The sequence below is a fragment of the Abramis brama genome (assembly GCF_963993115.1).
Source record: "Abramis brama genome assembly, chromosome: 18".
NCBI lineage: Eukaryota > Metazoa > Chordata > Actinopteri > Cypriniformes > Leuciscidae > Abramis > Abramis brama.
This window is the reverse complement of record NC_139980.1, coordinates 32,095,555-32,115,416: the sequence shown is the minus strand read 5'-3', so window position 1 is coordinate 32,115,416 and position 19,862 is coordinate 32,095,555. Positions and strand designations below refer to the sequence as shown.

Genomic DNA, 19,862 nt, shown 5'->3' with positions numbered 1-19,862 from the left:
TTTATCAAGGCTGTGTGCTCTCATACAATACAAAATAAATGATCAAATAACAATAAATGTAAATAATACGCAATTGTTTCTTCTAATGCGAAAAATCAAAAACCTAAATGGGAAATGGTATATAGTTTTTGTATATAGTAATGGTATATAGCTATTTTTGTTTATTTATAAGCAAACATCAAATAAATATGGTGTAAATATATATAATGGAGCGAGAGCCCCATCTATTGTACACTAACAAAAAACGAAATCTAACTTCAAAAGTGCCACAAAGAGTCGCTGTGACACCGCATATGAGCATCAGTCTTTAAAACTACATTGCCCACAATGCAGGGCGAAGGACTGTTTAGAGAGCTATTCAAATTTAGCCTGATTAAAAACGAACGTCATGTCAAAGTCAAATGATTCATTGTTATATGAAAGCAGCATACTTTTAAATACAAATACAAAAAATAAAAAATGGAATAAATATGAAACATATTTAAGCTGAGAATGGTGTTTTTTTTTTTTTTTTTTTATGAAGGCAAAGGATTGGGCACGCGCAGAGCGTGTCGAATCATCGATTCATCGGTTCAGTCAGACCGACAAGAACGGTAGAGGGAGGACACACGCACACCGATCACCGAGACCGGACCATACAGAGACCCGCGAGCACATAGATGTGGCATATGGTCATATTTATCGGTCATCTGAGATATGAATGAGATTTATCATGAGTGAAATATGAGAATGAGAGACATGAGCTCGCGCGCACCGGCCTGATCGCGCGCCGGGCCAAATCAAATTCACCTCAGTGAGATTTATCAGCGTTATTATTGTTATTATATTAATCAACAGGCCTCTTATAAGACATAAGATTATAGATTGTGTTCAAGAGAGCGAGAGGAGGTGTGTGTTATAGTAAACACTGCGATGGAACCGGACACAGCCGCAGACTTCACTGTGGAAAACGTGGAGAAGGTAAAATAAATACGTTTATTATCATTCTGTCAGTAGCTAATATTTTTTTACAAGGTCATTTACTGTTCATTTACTCTTAATGAAAACTGGAAATATTGTGTTATACATTCATATGTCGAAACATATTGTTGGGCAAGAAATAATAATCATTGGGATTTATATATATATAACGTTATATATATAATAACTTACTTGTCCAACAACAATATTCAAAATATCAAATACATATATATATATATATTGTATATATAATATATGTAATGTACTGTTGTTGTACAAGTGGATGATAAAGAACATGTCCAGAATAAAAACAACAATTTTTATTTAGCATTTAATAAATCCTATTTTAGGACCATTAAGTTTTTTGTTATATTTATTTGTTTGTAATATTCAATATACTCAGGTTTGATTAGTTTCTCACTGCTGTAATTTTTTAACCAGCATAAATCAAAGTAAGTTCTTCCATAATGAGAAAATTGAATAATATATCATAATTGCTCCCATTACAGTAATGAGAATTAGATTTATTAAAGAGATTTTGGGGTTTAATGTGCTGAATTGACATGAAAACTAGACGCAATTGCTCAAAATAATAAAGGTTTAAAAAGACTTGATGTTCTTTAAGTAGCAAAATATCATTGCCTATTACTTTCTTTTGATTTTATGGTGAAATATGACAAAAATATCTTTTTGACAGGTGTTGTGGGATTCGCCTGTCAGCATCAGTGTAAAAAATGTGATTGGTTGTTCTTGCTTTCTATTTTTGACAACTTTTGTTGCTGCACGTATTAATTTGATGCCTCTGTCTATTTCTGAGCGTAATTATTTCTGTATGTCTGATTGTAATGCAGCTGATCGGGTTACAATCGTGAAACTCCTGTTCATCATTAGATTAGATCAGAGAAAAGAGAGCCGTATCGATCCATCTGTGAGGATGAGGAGAGGAGAGCGGGTGGTGTCCCGTCCGTCTCATCTCTGCCTGGTGGAGGGTTTCTCATCTTCACCCTTGACAGTCGCTGTCAGTTCTGCTCATGCGATACATACACTCATAGTTGTTATAGCTTTTGATCCCAGTAACAGCAAACATGGTGTTTTTTTTGTTTTGCTGCTGAAAATAATTTCCAGTCATGCTTCAGTTTGTGTACAGTACTGCATTTACAGTGGAAGACTTTGGGTCTAGATATTCAGGAGGGTTTAAAAGGAGAACTGTTACATTAAAATTTGTGTTAACGCACTTATGGTTAATACATCCATTTAATATATCAAGGTCATGTACGTATACTAGGAATGCCACTGTTTCGGTATCGGCCATAATGTTTTCGTTATCGTCCCGTAAGAAAATTTGACCGATATATTAAAGCCGATAAATAATGGATTATTTCCTTCAGCTGAGACACTTCAGATGTTCACTGTTCACCGTGATGCTTTTGAATTGCTTGAAATATGATTGGAATCACTTCAAAAATAAAAAATAAAATTAAGTATGATAAAATCATATACGCTACATAAAATTATAATGTGAATATCATTATAATTATGTGCCTGGGACATGGGTTTTAATGTTAAGACTTTTGTTTTTGTAATGAGGCTCTCAAAAAGTGTATAGCCTAAAAATGTAGATTTATCGGCCAATGTATTGGTTTTCAAATATAAAATATTATTGGTATCGGCAAAAAGTTTCATATAGGTTCATCCCTAATGTATACACACACACACACACACAGTTATTGGATGTATGCTTTAAAAATATATATAGGTGTGTTATGTGAACTGTCAAGTTGGCTTAAGCCGGGTGCAAACGGTTTAGTTTTAGTCGATTATTTGTACGATTGGTACGAAATCATGATGATTTCTGTGTCCGTGGCTCCTAAACGCTGGTCCTACGTCGTACAGTGAGAGAGGCTCAACAACAGTGTCAGAAATTTAGCATGATCATCTCACAATGTTTGCTGCTACGACCTACGTCTACTGACTAGCCAATAAAAATGCAACATGAAATGGCGAATTGATCAACTCAACATGGCGCTAAAACTTAAAACTAAATTCCTCAAGCTCCATTTGCAAAATTGGCTTGCCAAGTCATCCTCTTTTCTCTAGCCATGACCATTTCGCTTCATCCTCTCTCTTTTTTTTCTTCATTGCACATAAAAACCATAATTGCCAAAGTTTGTTTACCACACTAACACATTCTGATGTACTGACTTGCGTCATATGATTCAATAAGTGTAATGATCGTATAATCTACAAACATGTCATACCCAAGTTTATTAGATCCACTGTACATGTGATTTGTAATGATCTTATAGGATTGGCAAAATCTGTAGCAAGCTTTACTGAGTTTTCTCTAATATGTCCCGAAAATTCCCAAACTCTAGTCTAATTTCTGGTAATCAGTTTTGGCTGTTGTTTTCTGATGCTCTTATGTGTTAGACCTCGCTGTCAGATAGATGGTTAAAAATACAGTTCTGCCTCTTCTTGGAAGATGTGCGATCGCTCCTGTATCAGGACGTCACTGTCTCGGTCCTTCTTTCACGGTCATTCTCTCTCAGTCTCCGTCACAGAGGTCGTTGTGTGTGTGTTTATTGTGTATTGTTCTGGGCGGTGTGAGCGTCAGGCGTAACCATCAGCAGAGAAGAGCGGGTCATTATGCAGAAAAATGGGAAATGTTCATGTCAGTTACAAACAAAATAATTCTGATTGTGTGATTTTTTTTTGGTTATCAGGGTTTAACAATTGTAGGATTGCTGTTCAGTTAATCACAGGAAACTTAATATTCTGCCGGAGATGATCAGACTGAGATGTTTGACTTTAGATGTTTCCCATGTGAATGTGCGTTTGATTATTCACCCAGGGCGTCTGGAGTGTGTGTGTGTGTGTGTGTGTGTGTGTGTGTGTGCAAGTGTTGTCATGTTCCACTATTGTGTCTCGACTCTCGACCGTTAGCATTGCTAATTATATCTCTTGGCTTGTGTACAGGGATTCGGTTGTTGGGGTAACATGATATATTTTTCAAACCAGTGAGTGTTCAAACCAGTCAACAGCCACGTCTCACTGTGATTCTTACACACACACACACACACACACAGACAGACACACACACATTCATCTGATATATTAGTGCTGGAAGGTCAAAACGCATGTCTCATAATGTGATAATAAGTGTTTGTTTTGTTGTTTTTGTTTACTTGATTATTTACTTCTGACTCAATGGAAATGAATCACAAAAATTCATTCTGAGATTTAAAATTCACAAACACATGGCCGATGATGTCAGAACAACCGTTCCTGATTACTCCAGATGGGCTGTTGAACACGATCCCGAAAATCTTAAAATGTCTGGATTTATGCAGTTTTGTGGGATTCAGGATGAACAGGTTTTTGAATTGTCCACTGGGAAACAAGTCGTGTTTACAAAGTATTAAGCTGAGTTTTCTGAGGAAGAGCCAGTCGATGAATTGTTCAGTGACATCGACCTTATTCACAGCAGCGCCATCTTTGATTTTTAACGGGAATGAAAGCGAGGTTGTGAGGGATAGACATACATCTCTTCAGTGGGTTCGTACTGTTATTTATTGTGTTTTTGGATTGTTCTGCTGACAACACTGCACAAATATCTTTCCGAGAAATTTCAGTAGACAATAAACCCCAGACACCATGAGCTGTGGAAAATTATATAAGTGATCAAGGAGCTGTTTTTGTTGGTAAAGTAGAGCAAAAACAGGCAATACTGTGTTTAAAATGTAGCCTAAAGGTCCTTGCACACTTGAGTCCGAAATTTTGGTATGCGTTTTTTCGTATTTGTCATTCGGTGGCTCTGAATTTGTCAAAACACCAATCAAAATGCTTGCTATGGATGCGAAAAATGCAGAAAATCGAACCCGGTCCAAAAAAAAATGATGACAGTGTGTGTAAGCGTGATTGACATGACGTGAGGTCGTATTTATTTTTTAACGTGTGAAAATTTCGGACTCTGTGTGCAAGGGCCTTAAGTCACTTTTGTTTATTGAACTGTTGTATAAAATCAATATCACATTTGCACTCATGCTGATATTTGGAGAAAAAATGGCACTCTTCGTGCGATATTGATTAACTATATTGAATTATATAAATATAAAAGACATACAGAGGTATTACCCCATTATCTTGAATATTTGGGGCTTTCTAAATGCATTTTAATAGACTAAATCACACAGTGAAAGCATGCGCACTAGTCTAACCTACTAGACTACATCACGTAGTGCATGCACTCTCTCTAGGTGTGTTTTTGCAAAGTGAGGGACATACACTCGATAATGTCAGATTGCACATCGTTAAAACAACAATCACAACGTTATTGTAGACGATATATCGCACACCCCTACGGCCAAGTCAGGAATTTCATTAAACAATACATTAAATTTCATATCGTAAATCCCCATAACACTTGGAACTAACGACACGTGTCGCATGGGATCATTCTGTGAGACTTTTGCTTCTTTTTTAAAAAGCTTGATGCTGGCCAGAATGTGGAGCAGAATTTATACTGATAGTACAAATGCAGACAATGCCTGTAGCGCAGCTCATAGAGTCAGATTAAATGAGTGATTAATAGATGTCTGGGTAAAATGGATCCTACAGAATGACTGAGTCATCGCACACACACACACACACACACACACACACACACACATACATAGGCAAGATTGAATGCAATAACCATGTCAATGGAAGTCATTCAGCGCTGGTCTTTAAGAATGAGTTTGTGCAGAATAGATGGTTGCCATAGAAACATTTCAAAAGATGTAGCCATGTGCTTGAACACCCATTTATACCATATTATTTTTAACCATTTTAGCATCTCCGGCGAATAGCACTCACTCAAATCTTGATCGCACACAGTTGGTATCATCATGTCACCAGGTTTACTCTGACAGATGGCTGTTTCTCATGGGGTTTCTAATGTACTGTGACACACACACACATATGCGCGTCTGATTCCTCTCTGATCGTATTTGATTTTTATATTTTAAGATATTAGTATTTAGACTAAATCATAAAAATAGGTACACCTTAACAATGTAGTGATATAGATGTTTTGGCTTATAACATATCAAGATAAGTAAGTTTTTGTTTGTTTTTGTTTTTTTGTTTTTTTACAGCAAGGATTTCTTTAAATTGATCAAAAGTAGCAGTTGAAACATTTATAATGAAATAAATGCTGTTTAGGGGTGTAACGATACCCTCATGTCACGATTCGATACATATCACAATACTGAACTCACGATACGATATTATTGCAATACTCCAAGACATATGATAAAAGGTTAACAAAAAAATTTACTTTTTATTAAACTGATAAATTTGATATTACATGGTGTGTATAAATGAATATTCTTGGACTTGGTGCTGGAAACCCAAAGCACAGGACAATAGAGACACCAGAATAACAATATTCATGATTCTGAAGCTGAAAATACAGAATTATTTTAGACAAATATGTTTCTCTGTCACTGACTAGATACATTTAAAATAATGTAAGCCACTTTTTTACACAGATATTCCCCTATTGCATTATTATACATTATATTCAACATTATATATAATATTTTAATGTAGTACTGACACTAAAACTCTGAAAACTAAAAAAAATTCTCACATAGTAATTTTTATTTTGGGTGAACTATACACGATACATATTGTCACTATTCACGATACATATTGTTGCATTTTTGTATTGCGATATATTGTGACACGAAATATTGTTACACCCCTAATGCTGTTCTTTTGAACTTTCTATCAATCAAAGAATCTTCATGTGTCATGATTTCCACAAAAATATTGACACTGAAGACTGAAAATTCAGCTTTGCATCACAGGAATAAATTACATTTTAAAATATATTCAAATAGAAAACGGTTCTTTTAAATTGTAATAATATTTCACAATATTACAGTTTTTACTGTATTTTTGATCAAATAAAATGCAGCCTTGCTGAGCAGAAGAGACTTTTGTGATAAACACTAGACGCTTGAATAAATTCCTGTTATTTTTGAAAGAATATGTCATTATTCGCTGTGTTATTTGCCCTCCCAGCATATAAAACGCTTTACTTGCAGAAATGAAGGCACGTGCATCAGCAGTTGTGAGACCCGTAGATTCACTTTAAGAGCACACACTTTCATATATGTGTCTGCTAAACTTCCCCGCAGGAACCCTGGGGTTAATAAAGCATTATTAGATTGCACTCTGGCCATTATGGAGCACATGGATACAATGTATCTCAGTCTAAAACTGTCTCTCTCTCCCCCTCTCTCTCTCTCTCAGGCCCTGCATCAGCTCTATTATGATCCTAACATTGAGAATAAGAATCTGGCTCAGAAATGGCTGATGCAGGCTCAAGTGTCTCCTCAGGCCTGGCAGTTCTGTTGGGTTTTACTGAGACCAGAGAAGGTAAGAACATCCCGTTCTCTTTGTTGCACTGTCATTCCCTCCTTTTCCATCTGTGCTTGTCCTTTATACCCAGGTTAAAAGGGATATTTCACCGCTGGAAAGATGAATGTGTATTTAAATTGGGTCATTTATGTAGTAGAAATGTGCAATTATTTTAGAAGTTGATGCCTTCTAGACTGAGAAAAGCCAGAAAATGTATTTTTGGCTCATGTGGATGAAAGACAACAACTCCCAGAATGCACTTGCTTCGCTGCCCTATGAGGCCACGCCTACCGGTTACAGAGGGCAGTATCGGAAGAAATGATGCAACTAGGCTACTAGTCGACTCGAAACTGAAAAGATGCCATTTTATCGTGAGATCCCCCTATGGGCGGGTTGAAGACATGCGGAACGAGCTCCTACTACTGGCTGTAGTCTCTCGCCTCTGGACTGAAGGATCCAAATTTAAGAATATGTTTAAGATCTGCTGATCTTACTTCCTTACATAACATCACATGAAAAACTAAGGTGAATTACACTGTATTGGGCATTCAAGGTGAACATGATGGCATCAATTTACTGATCAGAAGTCAGCTTTAAGTCAGCTGTCTAAACATTGTAATAGTCAGGGGTTTTGTTAGTCTTTAATCTTCCTACTCAGAGTTGAACTATATGTGAATGTTACAAAGTCTTCGTTCTCGTGACCATGTGTTATTTATACAATTTGGGGGGTACCATTATCTCAGTTGGGGGTAGTGTTGTTTTTGGCGGCCTGTTTTAATTTTAGTTTTAGTCTAGTCTTTGTGTCAGGCTGTCATTTTAGTTTTTATTAGTTTTAGTCACATTCATACTCTTTTTAGTCTAGTCAAGTTTTAGTCGACGAAAACTGATGACATTTTAGTCTAGTTTTAGTCGACGAAAACTGATGACATTTTAGTCTAGTTTTAGTCAATGAAAATTGTATTTTAGTCTCTTTTTAGTAATGCGATTCAATTTAACCCAGTCAATATAGAATTTCAAACAAGGCTATCTTATTATAGGCTATTTAGTAGGCCTATATTTAGGGCTGTGACGGTGGCAGGTTTTTTTTACCACCGCGGTAATGGACCAACTAACGGCGGTGGTTGGGGGGTTATTAAAAAAAAAACTCGTTTTATATTTCCACACAAAGACGCGTGATACACTCTGCGCTTTGAGAGGGATGTGGGACACGAGCAGGAAACTCGATCTCTTTATGATATCTTCGTGTTTTCTACTTGATGTAAATTGGTTTGAAGAGCGAATTTTATCCTCCACAAGGGCGAGATATTTAGGCTGTGTTTGAGATTGCGCTGCCAGAGAAAGTGAAAGTAAAAATCACCCACACGTGTCAAACGCGCTTTACAACTAAACTCGCGCCCAATGTCTAATATAACAAGCACAAACTGTGTTAAAAAGAATTTGACATGCAAGTACAAATGTAGGCTATCTGTCCTACAGCGTTTTTCTACTTTACCACAGTAAAGAATACGAATATAATAGGCCTAATTAAAAGCGAACCAAGAAACGTTTATAATCCCTTTAGAAAATGGGTGAGACGTGACGTGAGTGAAGATTTGGGAAAAGAAACAAGAGATTCCATGCAGGGATGAGTCACGATTTTTGGATATTCGATTAGTTTATTTAATTATAAAATATCGAATAGGTTGTGCGATTATATCTACTCTAAAATAAAATCTCCATGTTCTGGCGCTGATGCGGTGACGTGTTCATGTAACAAGAGACGCTGCCAATAACGCACATAACAGCTGTCACAAAGAACCAGCAAAAGTAATGATTATGAATGTGTCAAATATATCAATGAGACATTTTAATAGAATAACTAATGGAGTAATATATGGTTAAATTCGCTGATAATCGGGTGACCAGATCGCAATCCAGAATTTAAAGCCGACAAAGCTATGTTCACGCACAACTCTCTCATTCGTCGTGACGTTACATTTCGTCTCGTCTCGTTTTGGTCAACGAAAATGAAGAGACATTTTAGCATAGTTTTTATTTTTTAAACCACATTTAGTCTCGTTTTTATTCGTCAACGATATTGCATTATACATGTATTTTAGTCATCGTCACATGACCATGCATTTACGTCTAGTCTCGTCTCGTTTTCGTCAGGTGATAACGGTTCGTTGACGACAATATTTCGTCATAATTTTCGTTGACGAAAGCAACACTAGTTGGGGGTAATTGCCTCTATTGTCTTTAGATGATTAGATTCAGTAGTCATCTCTAAGGCTGTGTGTAAGTTCAGCACCTTTAAGGACAGCCCACTGAATGGCCTATAAGATACCATGTAAAGTTCCCTCAGTTAGATCATGTTGGACGTTTCTACAGCCGCGTACGGCGGAGTTCTCAATAAAGAATAACTTCCGTTGAACGCGATCCCGACTGTCTCACTGGTCTCTGCTTCGAACAAAGAAAACTTTACAACAGGACAAAGCCTCTGATGAAGCTAAATGACGATTTTTGTGTCATAAGAGTTTTTTTCCCAGACACACAATACAGAAATCTCTCGTCTCAGGGGGACATGAGGGAGGGAAGCACGGTCATTCCAAAATATTACCGGGTTTCTACTGATGCTAATGAAGCCTAATGCTAATCGGTGAAGTATCCCTTTAAATGGCTTGGGAATGCTGTTTCACAATGACTTTTACTATTTCTGGCAGTTGCATTGCAGCAGCTGCCGTTGCATCAACTAAACTACACATCTCAACCTCAGTTTTCTATTTCATTTGGTTTCATTTGACAAAAAGATGTAATCTGAGTTATATTTCGTCGCAAAATTTACAAAAAAATAAGTAATTATGTTTTGCATAAAGAATTTAATTGCATTGTGACTTCGCAACTTTCCATCCCTTCGTAAATGCTTTGCCATGTAAACATCATTAATGTTTTATAATGAGAATTGATTTTTTTTTTTTTTTATCACAGTTATGAAAATGGAGGGGCCAAAAATGTGTTTAATTGTCATGGAAATAACATCATAATGCAACAGTATTAATCATCCTAAAATTAAAAATAGGCTAAAATACATGCAAAATTCATTTTCTTTTGATTTGATTTCGTAATGTGATTTCTGAGTGAAATATGACCCAGTTCTTTACAGGATTCATGATATTCTAACAAAGAAGGTTCTTTGGTTTATTATCATGGATCCTAGTAAGAACTGGGTCATGTTTATTCCCTCACATGATTTTCGTATTTTCTTTTGCTTTGAGTCAAGTATGTTTGAGGATGAGGCCATGTCACCCCTGTAAAGGTCAAAAGTCACACTACCTCTAAAGGTTACATGTTTATCTGTTAAATTTAGGTAGCTTTAAGTGACATTTGTTTTCTCCTTCCTTTACACAATTATTTAGCTTTATTTTTTATATTAATGTATGTAATTGAATCATTCATTTAAGAGATTCATTCAAAAACGCTGATTCATCCAGCAATTAAACAAGTGAAGTATTTATGATTGAGTCATCGAATCATTCATTTAAACAGATTTTTTCAAATAATTAATTCAAATGAACCATTTTGAACAGACTGCGGCAATTAACATGTTGTCAGAACCTCTAGTAAATTACATGTTATTTTGTCTCGTCTGTTCAGAATTGTGGGAGAATCGATATTTTTATTTGAATCCGGAAAATTGTGATTCTCAATTTATTCTGAATCGTGCAGCTCTAGTGTCCATTCAGATAATTGAGTTGTCTATTGCCTCTTCTTGCACTTGAATGGTTTAAAATCATTTGAATGTTTAAATTGGCAAGACTTAGAAACATGTGCAAATGATAAACTTTCACTCTATATGATGGTTAAACTTAACAATTACTCTTTACACATGCGTGACGAACCGTGGGGCCGGTCTGTACAGATCATTGATGATCCATTACACCTCTTACATATACAGTGGAACAAAATGTTGTTTTTGAAATGTTATTTTAAAAATGTTTCATAAAATTATAAGTTTCATCAAATTATTATGAAAATAAGCCAAAAATTTTGGCTTGTTGACACACCTTTTGTTCTTGAATTCGTTCTTTTTTTAATTACTGAGTGTTTACTTGTCTTTAATAATGCTTGAAATTTATATTAGTTAGGTTAGTTATTTTTCTATGCTATTTGTAAAAAAAAATTTGTTCATGATATTCAGCTACAATTAAATGTTTTGCAATAAGACTAAATGTGAATGATATCTAAGTTTTTTGTGTTTTTTTTACCTTTTTGGAATTGAAATTAAGAATCGATAAGAATCGGAATCAATAAGCAAAATTGAAATCGGAATCGGAACCATAAAAATTCAAACCATACCCAGCCCTACTGATCATCACAAAGTTTCTGCCGACTAATGATGCAAGAAGACTTAATGCTCTGTGTACATTTCATCTGATTTCTTCTTCAAGTAGTCTTTAAAAAAAACACACACACACACACACACACAATAAAAAGCTGCATGTCTTCCTTCTTCTCCGCAGGTTCCAGAGATCCAGTACTTCGGCGCCAGCGCCCTTCATACCAAGATCTCCCGCTACTGGGGCGACATCCCCGCCGAGCAGTACGACTCGCTCAAAACCCAGCTGTTTTCCCAGATCGCTCGCTTCGCCTCCGGCTCCAAGATCGTCCTTACCCGGCTGTGCGTGGCCCTCGCGTCCCTCGCCCTCAACATGATGCCCGAGGCGTGGCCGGGGGCCGTGACGGAAATGGTGCGCATGTTTCAGGAAGAGGGAGGCGAGGTGGACGGGCGCGCTCGCTGCTTGGCCCTGTTGGAGCTCCTCACGGTCCTCCCGGAGGAGTTTCAGACCAGCCGGCTGCCGCAGTACCGGAAGGGTCAGGTGAGGGGCGCTCTGGGCCGGGAGTGGGTGGCCGTTTACCCTCTCCTGCAGCAGCTGTTACGGCAGCCGGACTCGCCTCCGCTGGTCAAAGCCCGCGTGCTCAAGTGTCTGTCGAGCTGGGTTCTGCTGGACGTTCCTCTGAACGAGAGTGAGGGATTGGTCGAGGCCAGCTTCACGGCGCTGGCAGATCCGGAGCTGTTCGATACGGCTGTGGAGGCCATCGTCAACACCATCTCACAGCCCGACTCACAGAGGTTAGTCTTCATCACTGCACTACTCAGATAAAACACATGCAGTGGGGCAGGAAAGCAATGGAGTGAGAGAAGTGTGATGGTAGTGTGAGGAACTGAGCTGTACAGAATTATACAAAACCAGTTGAGGAACTTTATAGAAACATAAGAAACATGGAAGTGTACAAATTCAATGTTTTGCACACCTAGCGATGGCTGGTGAATTGAGATTTTTTTTCTGGCCATTAATATGTTTTGCATTATTTATAATGAACCTGTCACGGAAATTACTGGACTCATTATTTCACCCCAAAATCAAAAAATATATTGCTTGAAGAAAATTTAAGCAATATAAATTCTTATATATTACATAAGAATTTATATAATGAATATATTAAATAAGAGTAATATATTTACTCTTATATTAATTAATATATTTATACTTGTATAATATAATATAATATCACACTATATTTATATTTATACTTAAGTAATATATTTACCCCCCCCCCCCCAATTCTTATATATATTTGTGCTACCTATAATTCATGCTGACAATAAATACTCTGTTTATTAACAGTTAATTTATTAAAATGTTTAAAATTATAATTTATTTAAAATATTATAATTTATACAATTAATGTATTACAGGAATTATTTTATTACAGTTATGCAAATCTAATGAGCATCACCAAGGGGAAGTAAACAGTCCAGACTAATGAGAATTTGTCAAGTTTATTTTCTTTTTAGCCACTTACATGGAACAAAATATTGTTTTTAAAATGTCATTTCAACATTTAACATCGCACTTAAGTGATCAGAATAGACCATCTAAAAATCTTTGAGTCATCATACTACAAAAATTAAAAATGCGATATGGTGATTTAAATGATGTTTGTGCTTTCACTTTGAGGAGTGCCGCTCCAGCGCGGGTGCGTTTCCGATCTCAGTCAGTCCCTGTTCTTCATATAAAGCGATCGTGTCTCTTCATAAGACTCGGATTAACTGCTCAATTGATTATTTTTCAATGCCTTTATGACCTTTTTTTGGATCATTTACAGTGAGGAAAATAAGTATTTAAACACCCTGCTATTTTGCAAGTTCTCCCACTTGGAAATCATGGAGGGGTCTGAAATTGTCATCGTAGGTGCATGTCCACTGTGAGAGACATAATCTAAAAAAAAAAATCCAGAAATCACAATATATGATTTTTAACTATTTATTTGTATGATACAGCTGCAAATAAGTATTTGAACACCTGTCTATCAGCTAGAATTCTGACCCTCAAAGACCTGTTAGTCTGCCTTTAAAATGTCCACCTCCACTCCATTTATTATCCTAAATTAGATGCACCTGTTTGAGGTCGTTAGCTGCATAAAGACACCTGTCCACCCCATACAATCAGTAAGAATCCAACTACTAACATGGCCAAGACCAAAGAGCTGTCCAAAGACACTAGAGACAAAATTGTACACCTCCACAAGGCTGGAAAGGGCTACGGGGAAATTGCCAAGCAGCTTGGTGAAAAAAGGTCCACTGTTGGAGCAATCATTAGAAAATGGAAGAAGCTAAACATGACTGTCAATCTCCCTCGGACTGGGGCTCCATGCAAGATCTCACCTCGTGGGGTCTCAATGATCCTAAGAAAGGTGAGAAATCAGCCCAGAACTACACGGGAGGAGCTGGTCAATGACCTGAAAAGAGCTGGGACCACCGTTTCCAAGGTTACTGTTGGTAATACGCTAAGACGTCATGGTTTGAAATCATGCATGGCACGGAAGGTTCCCCTGCTTAAACCAGCACATGTCAAGGCCCGTCTTAAGTTTGCCAATGACCATTTGGATGATCCAGAGGAGTCATGGGAGAAAGTCATGTGGTCAGATGAGACCAAAATAGAACTTTTTGGTCATAATTCCACTAACCTTGTTTGGAGGAAGAAGAATGATGAGTACCATCCCAAGAACACCATCCCTACTGTGAAGCATGGGGGTGGTAGCATCATGCTTTGGGGGTGTTTTTCTGCACATGGGACAGGGCGACTGCACTGTATTAAGGAGAGGATGACCGGGGCCATGTATTGCGAGATTTTGGGGAACAACCTCCTTCCCTCAGTTAGAGCATTGAAGATGGGTCGAGGCTGGGTCTTCCAACATGACAATGACCCGAAGCACACAGCCAGGATAACCAAGGAGTGGCTCTGTAAGAAGCATATCAAGGTTCTGGCGTGGCCTAGCCAGTCTCCAGACCTAAACCCAATAGAGAGTCTTTGGAGGGAGCTCAAACTCCATGTTTCTCAGCGACAACCCAGAAACCTGACTGATCTAGAGAAGATCTGTGTGGAGGAGTGGGCCAAAATCCCTCCTGCAGTGTGTGCAAACCTGGTGAAAAACTACAGGAAACGTTTGACCTCTGTAATTGCAAACAAAGGCTACTGTACCAAATATTAACATTGATTTTCTCAGGTGTTCAAATACTTATTTGCAGCTGTATCATACAAATAAATAGTTAAAAAATCATACATTGTGATTTCTGGATTATTTTTTTTTAGATTATGTCTCTCACAGTGGACATGCACCTACGATGACAATTTCAGACCCCTCCATGATTTCCAAGTGGGAGAACTTGCAAAATAGCAGGGTGTTCAAATACTTATTTTCCTCACTGTAAGTTTTACGGGAATGGACTTTTAATAGAGGGACAGAAATCTCTCAGGTATCATAAAAAGTTTGGAAGTTGAACGAAATCCTTTAGGCCGGGACACACCTTAAGGCCGATCGGACAACGTCAAGCCGTTTTTGAGCATCGGTCGGCTCAGTTTTTCCGGTGTGTTCTGCACCGTCGGCTCTAGACGGACGCGTGTGGGTTTTTTGGGCTGATTCAGCGTGTTGAATCACAGCGTGCCGTTGGTGTGAGAGAGAACTCTGATTAGCTTTACGAACAAGTCAGTGCACTTTATGCAAATATATATATTTCTTTTTTAATTTACGATAAAATATGACCTGGACAAGTTCTTGTGAGATGCACCCAAATATATATTTTATAATGTTCTTATTTTATAATATATATTTTATAATTTGAGTAACTCTCAATCCAGTGTAAGTGACTATTGCTCTTACATTGTGATTTACATCATAATTGCATAATTAGTCCTTCAGTCTTTAGTCATTAGTCCTAAATTGTAAGTCTCTTTGGACAAAAGCGTCTGCTAAATGACTAAATGTAAATGTAAATAATTAATAATCGCACCAGCCTTTTCCTTTTTTAGATATATAGATATACACTTCAGTATGCCTGCTTGAACAATATGAGATGCATTTGCATCTTTAGGAATATCAGTGAATGAAAAAATGTGTACAACGTGATGGAAAGAAAGAGAAAATGGTCTGAAGGAGAACAAACACAGGTGAGAGAGAGAGATTGGGCAGAAGAGAGACAGAAACAAAGGCAAACTGAAACACAGTCACATCAGAGGAGGGGAGGGGGGGGGGGGGGGGGGTGGCGGCGTCAGGTTTATTTCAAGGATGGCTGGCGTTTCCATGGAGACAGAGCGAGGGAGCGATGTCTTACGCTCTGGTTGGTACAGACTCGACGGGATCCCTCCCCTTCCCCCCTCAGAGAAAGCAAGAGCCAGCGGATGCTGAGGACTTTAGAGGTGAAAGCTTCCTTGATTGTGGAAAGCTGGTGGTACGAGGTTAAAGTGCTTCTGCCCTGATGGAGACAGACAGTTGTTCACCGAATCACCGCTCAAGTACTTGAGTCTAATCCTGTAGTTTAATAGTTTCTACAGGTGTCTCACACACGGTTACGGCTGAATTCACTTCGCAGTGCATGAGGGATCTGATTAGGACAGGTGACCTTTAGAGGGAGGTTTGGGTTTTTCATGGGAAGTTTGTGCAGCAGGGATGATTGGAAGCATAGAATTCTTTTGGAGTGGATTTTTATTCGTTATTTCATTTTATTTTGAGGGCTAGATTATATTTTTTTGTTTTATTTTAAATTTAAATTTGCAATGTATTGATCAACACTTACTGTTCTGGAACTCACAATAATAAGTCCACAATAACCTTTTTGATGCAGTAATAACAAAAACAAAAGAGCAATTTAAATTTAATTTAATGTAATTCACCTTTAGATTATTTATTTATTTATTTATTTATTTATATATATATATATATATATATATATATATATATATATATATATATATATATATATATATATATATATATGTATATGTATGTATATATATATATATATATATATATATATGTATATGGAATTGGTGATTATAAAATATCAATCAAATATATTAATGTTATTAATCAAATACAATATTGACTAGAGAAAAATGCTAGCTGCTCCTGGCTGAATAACTTCATAGTTGTAATAAGCCTTCTGAAACCGAACATTAACACACAGTTATGCATATTAAGAATCTCTTTGGCTCATTTTAATTACATGCATAATTAAACTGTGAATTAATTCCTTCTCAATCAAACTCTGACCGCACTGAATAAATATTGTTTAGTATTATTTAGAGCTGCACAAATCTAGATAAATTGAGAATCACGTTTTTTTTTTTTGTTTTTTTTTTTTTATAGAGATCATGATTCTCCCACGATTCTGAACAGACAACTAAACAAAATAACATTAATTTTACTTGAACTTCTGACAAAATATTAATTGCTGCAGCGTATTTAAAAAAAAAAAATAAATATATATATATATATATATTAATTTGGATGAATTATTTTTTAAAAATCGGTTAATATGAATGATTCATAAACACTTCAATTGTTTCATTACTGGATGAATTGTTTTGAACGAATCTTTTGAATAAATGATTTAATGACAAATAAAAATGTTAAGTCACTTGTCGCCACCTACTGGCGTAACGATGTAATCGATGCAGTCATTATTTCAAGCGCCAAGTTACTTTCAAAAGGTAATTTTCTCAGTGTTTATATCTGAATTCCGAACTATAAACTTTTATCCCGGTACTTGTAACCGAAATGATGCTGTGTGGCTGAAAAGACTGTGAAGCTTTCATAACTAAACATGACAACTGCTCTCTCTGGGTCAGCGGCAGTGCCAACGCGATTTGAATGTCCGGATATGATTTTGTCAAAGGTTTAATAGACACAGAGGCGAATTGTTGTCATTTAGGAATAAGAACTCGCGTGGGTGTTTGAAATTAGATTTTTTTTTAACAATTAATCGTGCAGCTCTAGTATTATTATATATCATTTTGTTAATGCATTATTCGTTTTAACAGTTGCATGTGATTTTGATTTTTAGATTGGACTCCTAACTCAGGCTGCGTTTGACACCCCTGTTGTTGACAGACAGTTGATTTGATGAGTAAACACTTGGACAGCTAGCGTGCAAGTTTTTACTCTCAGCTGTCATATTTTGATCTGTTGCTGAACGTGTGAAGTGTGTGGTCGACTCGCAACCACTCAAATCTCTTTGTGTGGTGCTTTGTGTTCAGTATGGCAAGCGTGTCACTTGCTCTTAAAGGTCACATCAATGATTCTGCATTGATTTTTGTTATTCATTTCACCTTTGTCCTTTTCTCCATCATGCCTGGTGCCTCGTCCTCTCTCTCGTTATCCTCTGTCTTCATCACCTCATCGCCTCCTCTCACTGTTTAAACACATTACAATCAAGCCTCTCGGGAGGATGCCATTGGACCAAATGCATCCTGTTGCCAGGCAACTCATTTCATCTGTCTCCTGGTGTTTGAGGGTAATTGCACAGAGAGGCAGGGGGAGCGTCTGTGTCCGTAGAAACACAGTGAGATGGCAGAATTCAAACAAGGATAGCGAATTAGAGGTGAAAATAAGTCTGTGCTATGATAAATCAAACTCAAATTGGTAATTCTGAGAGACATGAAAGCACACACACATGATGAGAAACTCTGATGTTGTACTTATGCCGCATAATGTCATCCAACGTTATTATTGTTAACTTATACTTCAAAGCTGTTGAATGCTTGAATCTGATTGGTTGATGAACGTTCTAAGGTGTGCTATTATTTTGAGGGAAACGCACAGATAAAGTAGTCCAGGCAGGTCTCGACCGCATTACAGATCCATATCACTTCGCCAAATCATTTCAGTCATTTCAAAGGTCCTTACAGCCGACAACAGCAAAAGAACCAAAACCCACAACGACAGTCTGTTTTGCTGTATCTCAGACAGAAACCAGGTTAAATCAGGTCAAAGGGTCTGTGAGGATGGAAAAGTACCTAACAAGCTCAGAGAGAAGATGTGTGTAGGTGGTTGATACAAGATGGTACTAAAACTTGTTAATTAAGATGATGGATGGCACCGAACACTGCAGGTGCAGGGAATCATGTTACCCAAGATGATTTTTGATTGAAAATATGTTTTTTTTTTTTTTTTTTTAAATGGGTGTGGCCAAAGATTTTTCCACCAATAATAAGATGTCTCCAGGAAAGATGATTCTAACGGTAACAAGATCTCGAGGCGGAGCAAAAAAGAAAAAGATTGCTGATTGGCTACCTACTGATAAGAAAAGGTATAAGACCTGAAGTTCGACCAAGTCAGATGAACAGCTGCATCTCACTTTGTTGCTTGTCAGTAAAGTTAATTCTTCTGAGACCTGGAACTTCGACAATAGGATAAAAACGACAAATTATGTCCATGTTTTTTGCCACAAAATTACGTTTTATTTAGGGCTGTGAAACGATTAATCGCGATTAATCGCATCCAAAATAAAAGTTTGTGTTCACATAATATATGTGTGTGTACTGTGCATAATTATTTTGTATATATAAATACACACACATGCATGTAAATATTTAAGAAAAATTTGTTATTTATATATAAAATATTTATATTTATTTATAAAACAAATTATATATAATATATATATATATACAGTATATTTAAGCAAATATTTCTTAAATATATACATGCATGTGTGTGTATTTATATATACAAAATAATTATGCACAGTACACACACATATATTATGTGAACACAAACTTTTATTTTGGATGCGATTAATCACGATTAATCGTTTCACAGCCCTAGTTTTATTATGAATGGAAAGCTCATATTCTCTTTCTCCTACTCAAACGCACACACACTCGCACAGAAACTTGTCGTCAGCGCTGCTTTGGCAATTTTGTCAGTAAAATAGTTTAACAACTTAAAAGCTATAAGACATTTTATGAATTTATTCACTGAATCTTGAACCGTGTATGAGAGCATAGATCAGATTTATCAGTTATAGTCACTCTTGGCCACTTAAATCCGAATACATTTGAAAACTCTTCTTTTTCTCTGCGTTTTGGCCTTTCATCCACATTAAAGGCCCTTGCACACTGAGCGCGAAATTCGCGTCCGAAATTTTCGCACGTTAAAAAATAAATACA

The 19,862-nt window shown here is 36.8% G+C and overlaps 1 protein-coding gene across 2 annotated transcripts in view; it reads left to right on the top strand.

The window, feature by feature from the left end:
* Nucleotides 1–572: 572 nt before the first annotated feature.
* ipo13b (importin 13b) overlaps nucleotides 573–19,862 on the top strand; it is a 43,739-nt gene continuing 24,449 nt past the window's right edge. For both annotated transcript variants that reach the window (XR_014603484.1, XM_084092108.1), the window contains exons 1-3: nucleotides 573–960; nucleotides 7,264–7,389; nucleotides 11,871–12,481. Coding sequence is in view for 1 of the 2 variants with exons in the window: in XM_084092108.1 (XP_083948234.1) it covers nucleotides 913–960; nucleotides 7,264–7,389; nucleotides 11,871–12,481 (785 nt within the window). In the remaining variant the exon portion in view is untranslated. The remainder of the gene's footprint in view (nucleotides 961–7,263; nucleotides 7,390–11,870; nucleotides 12,482–19,862) is intronic.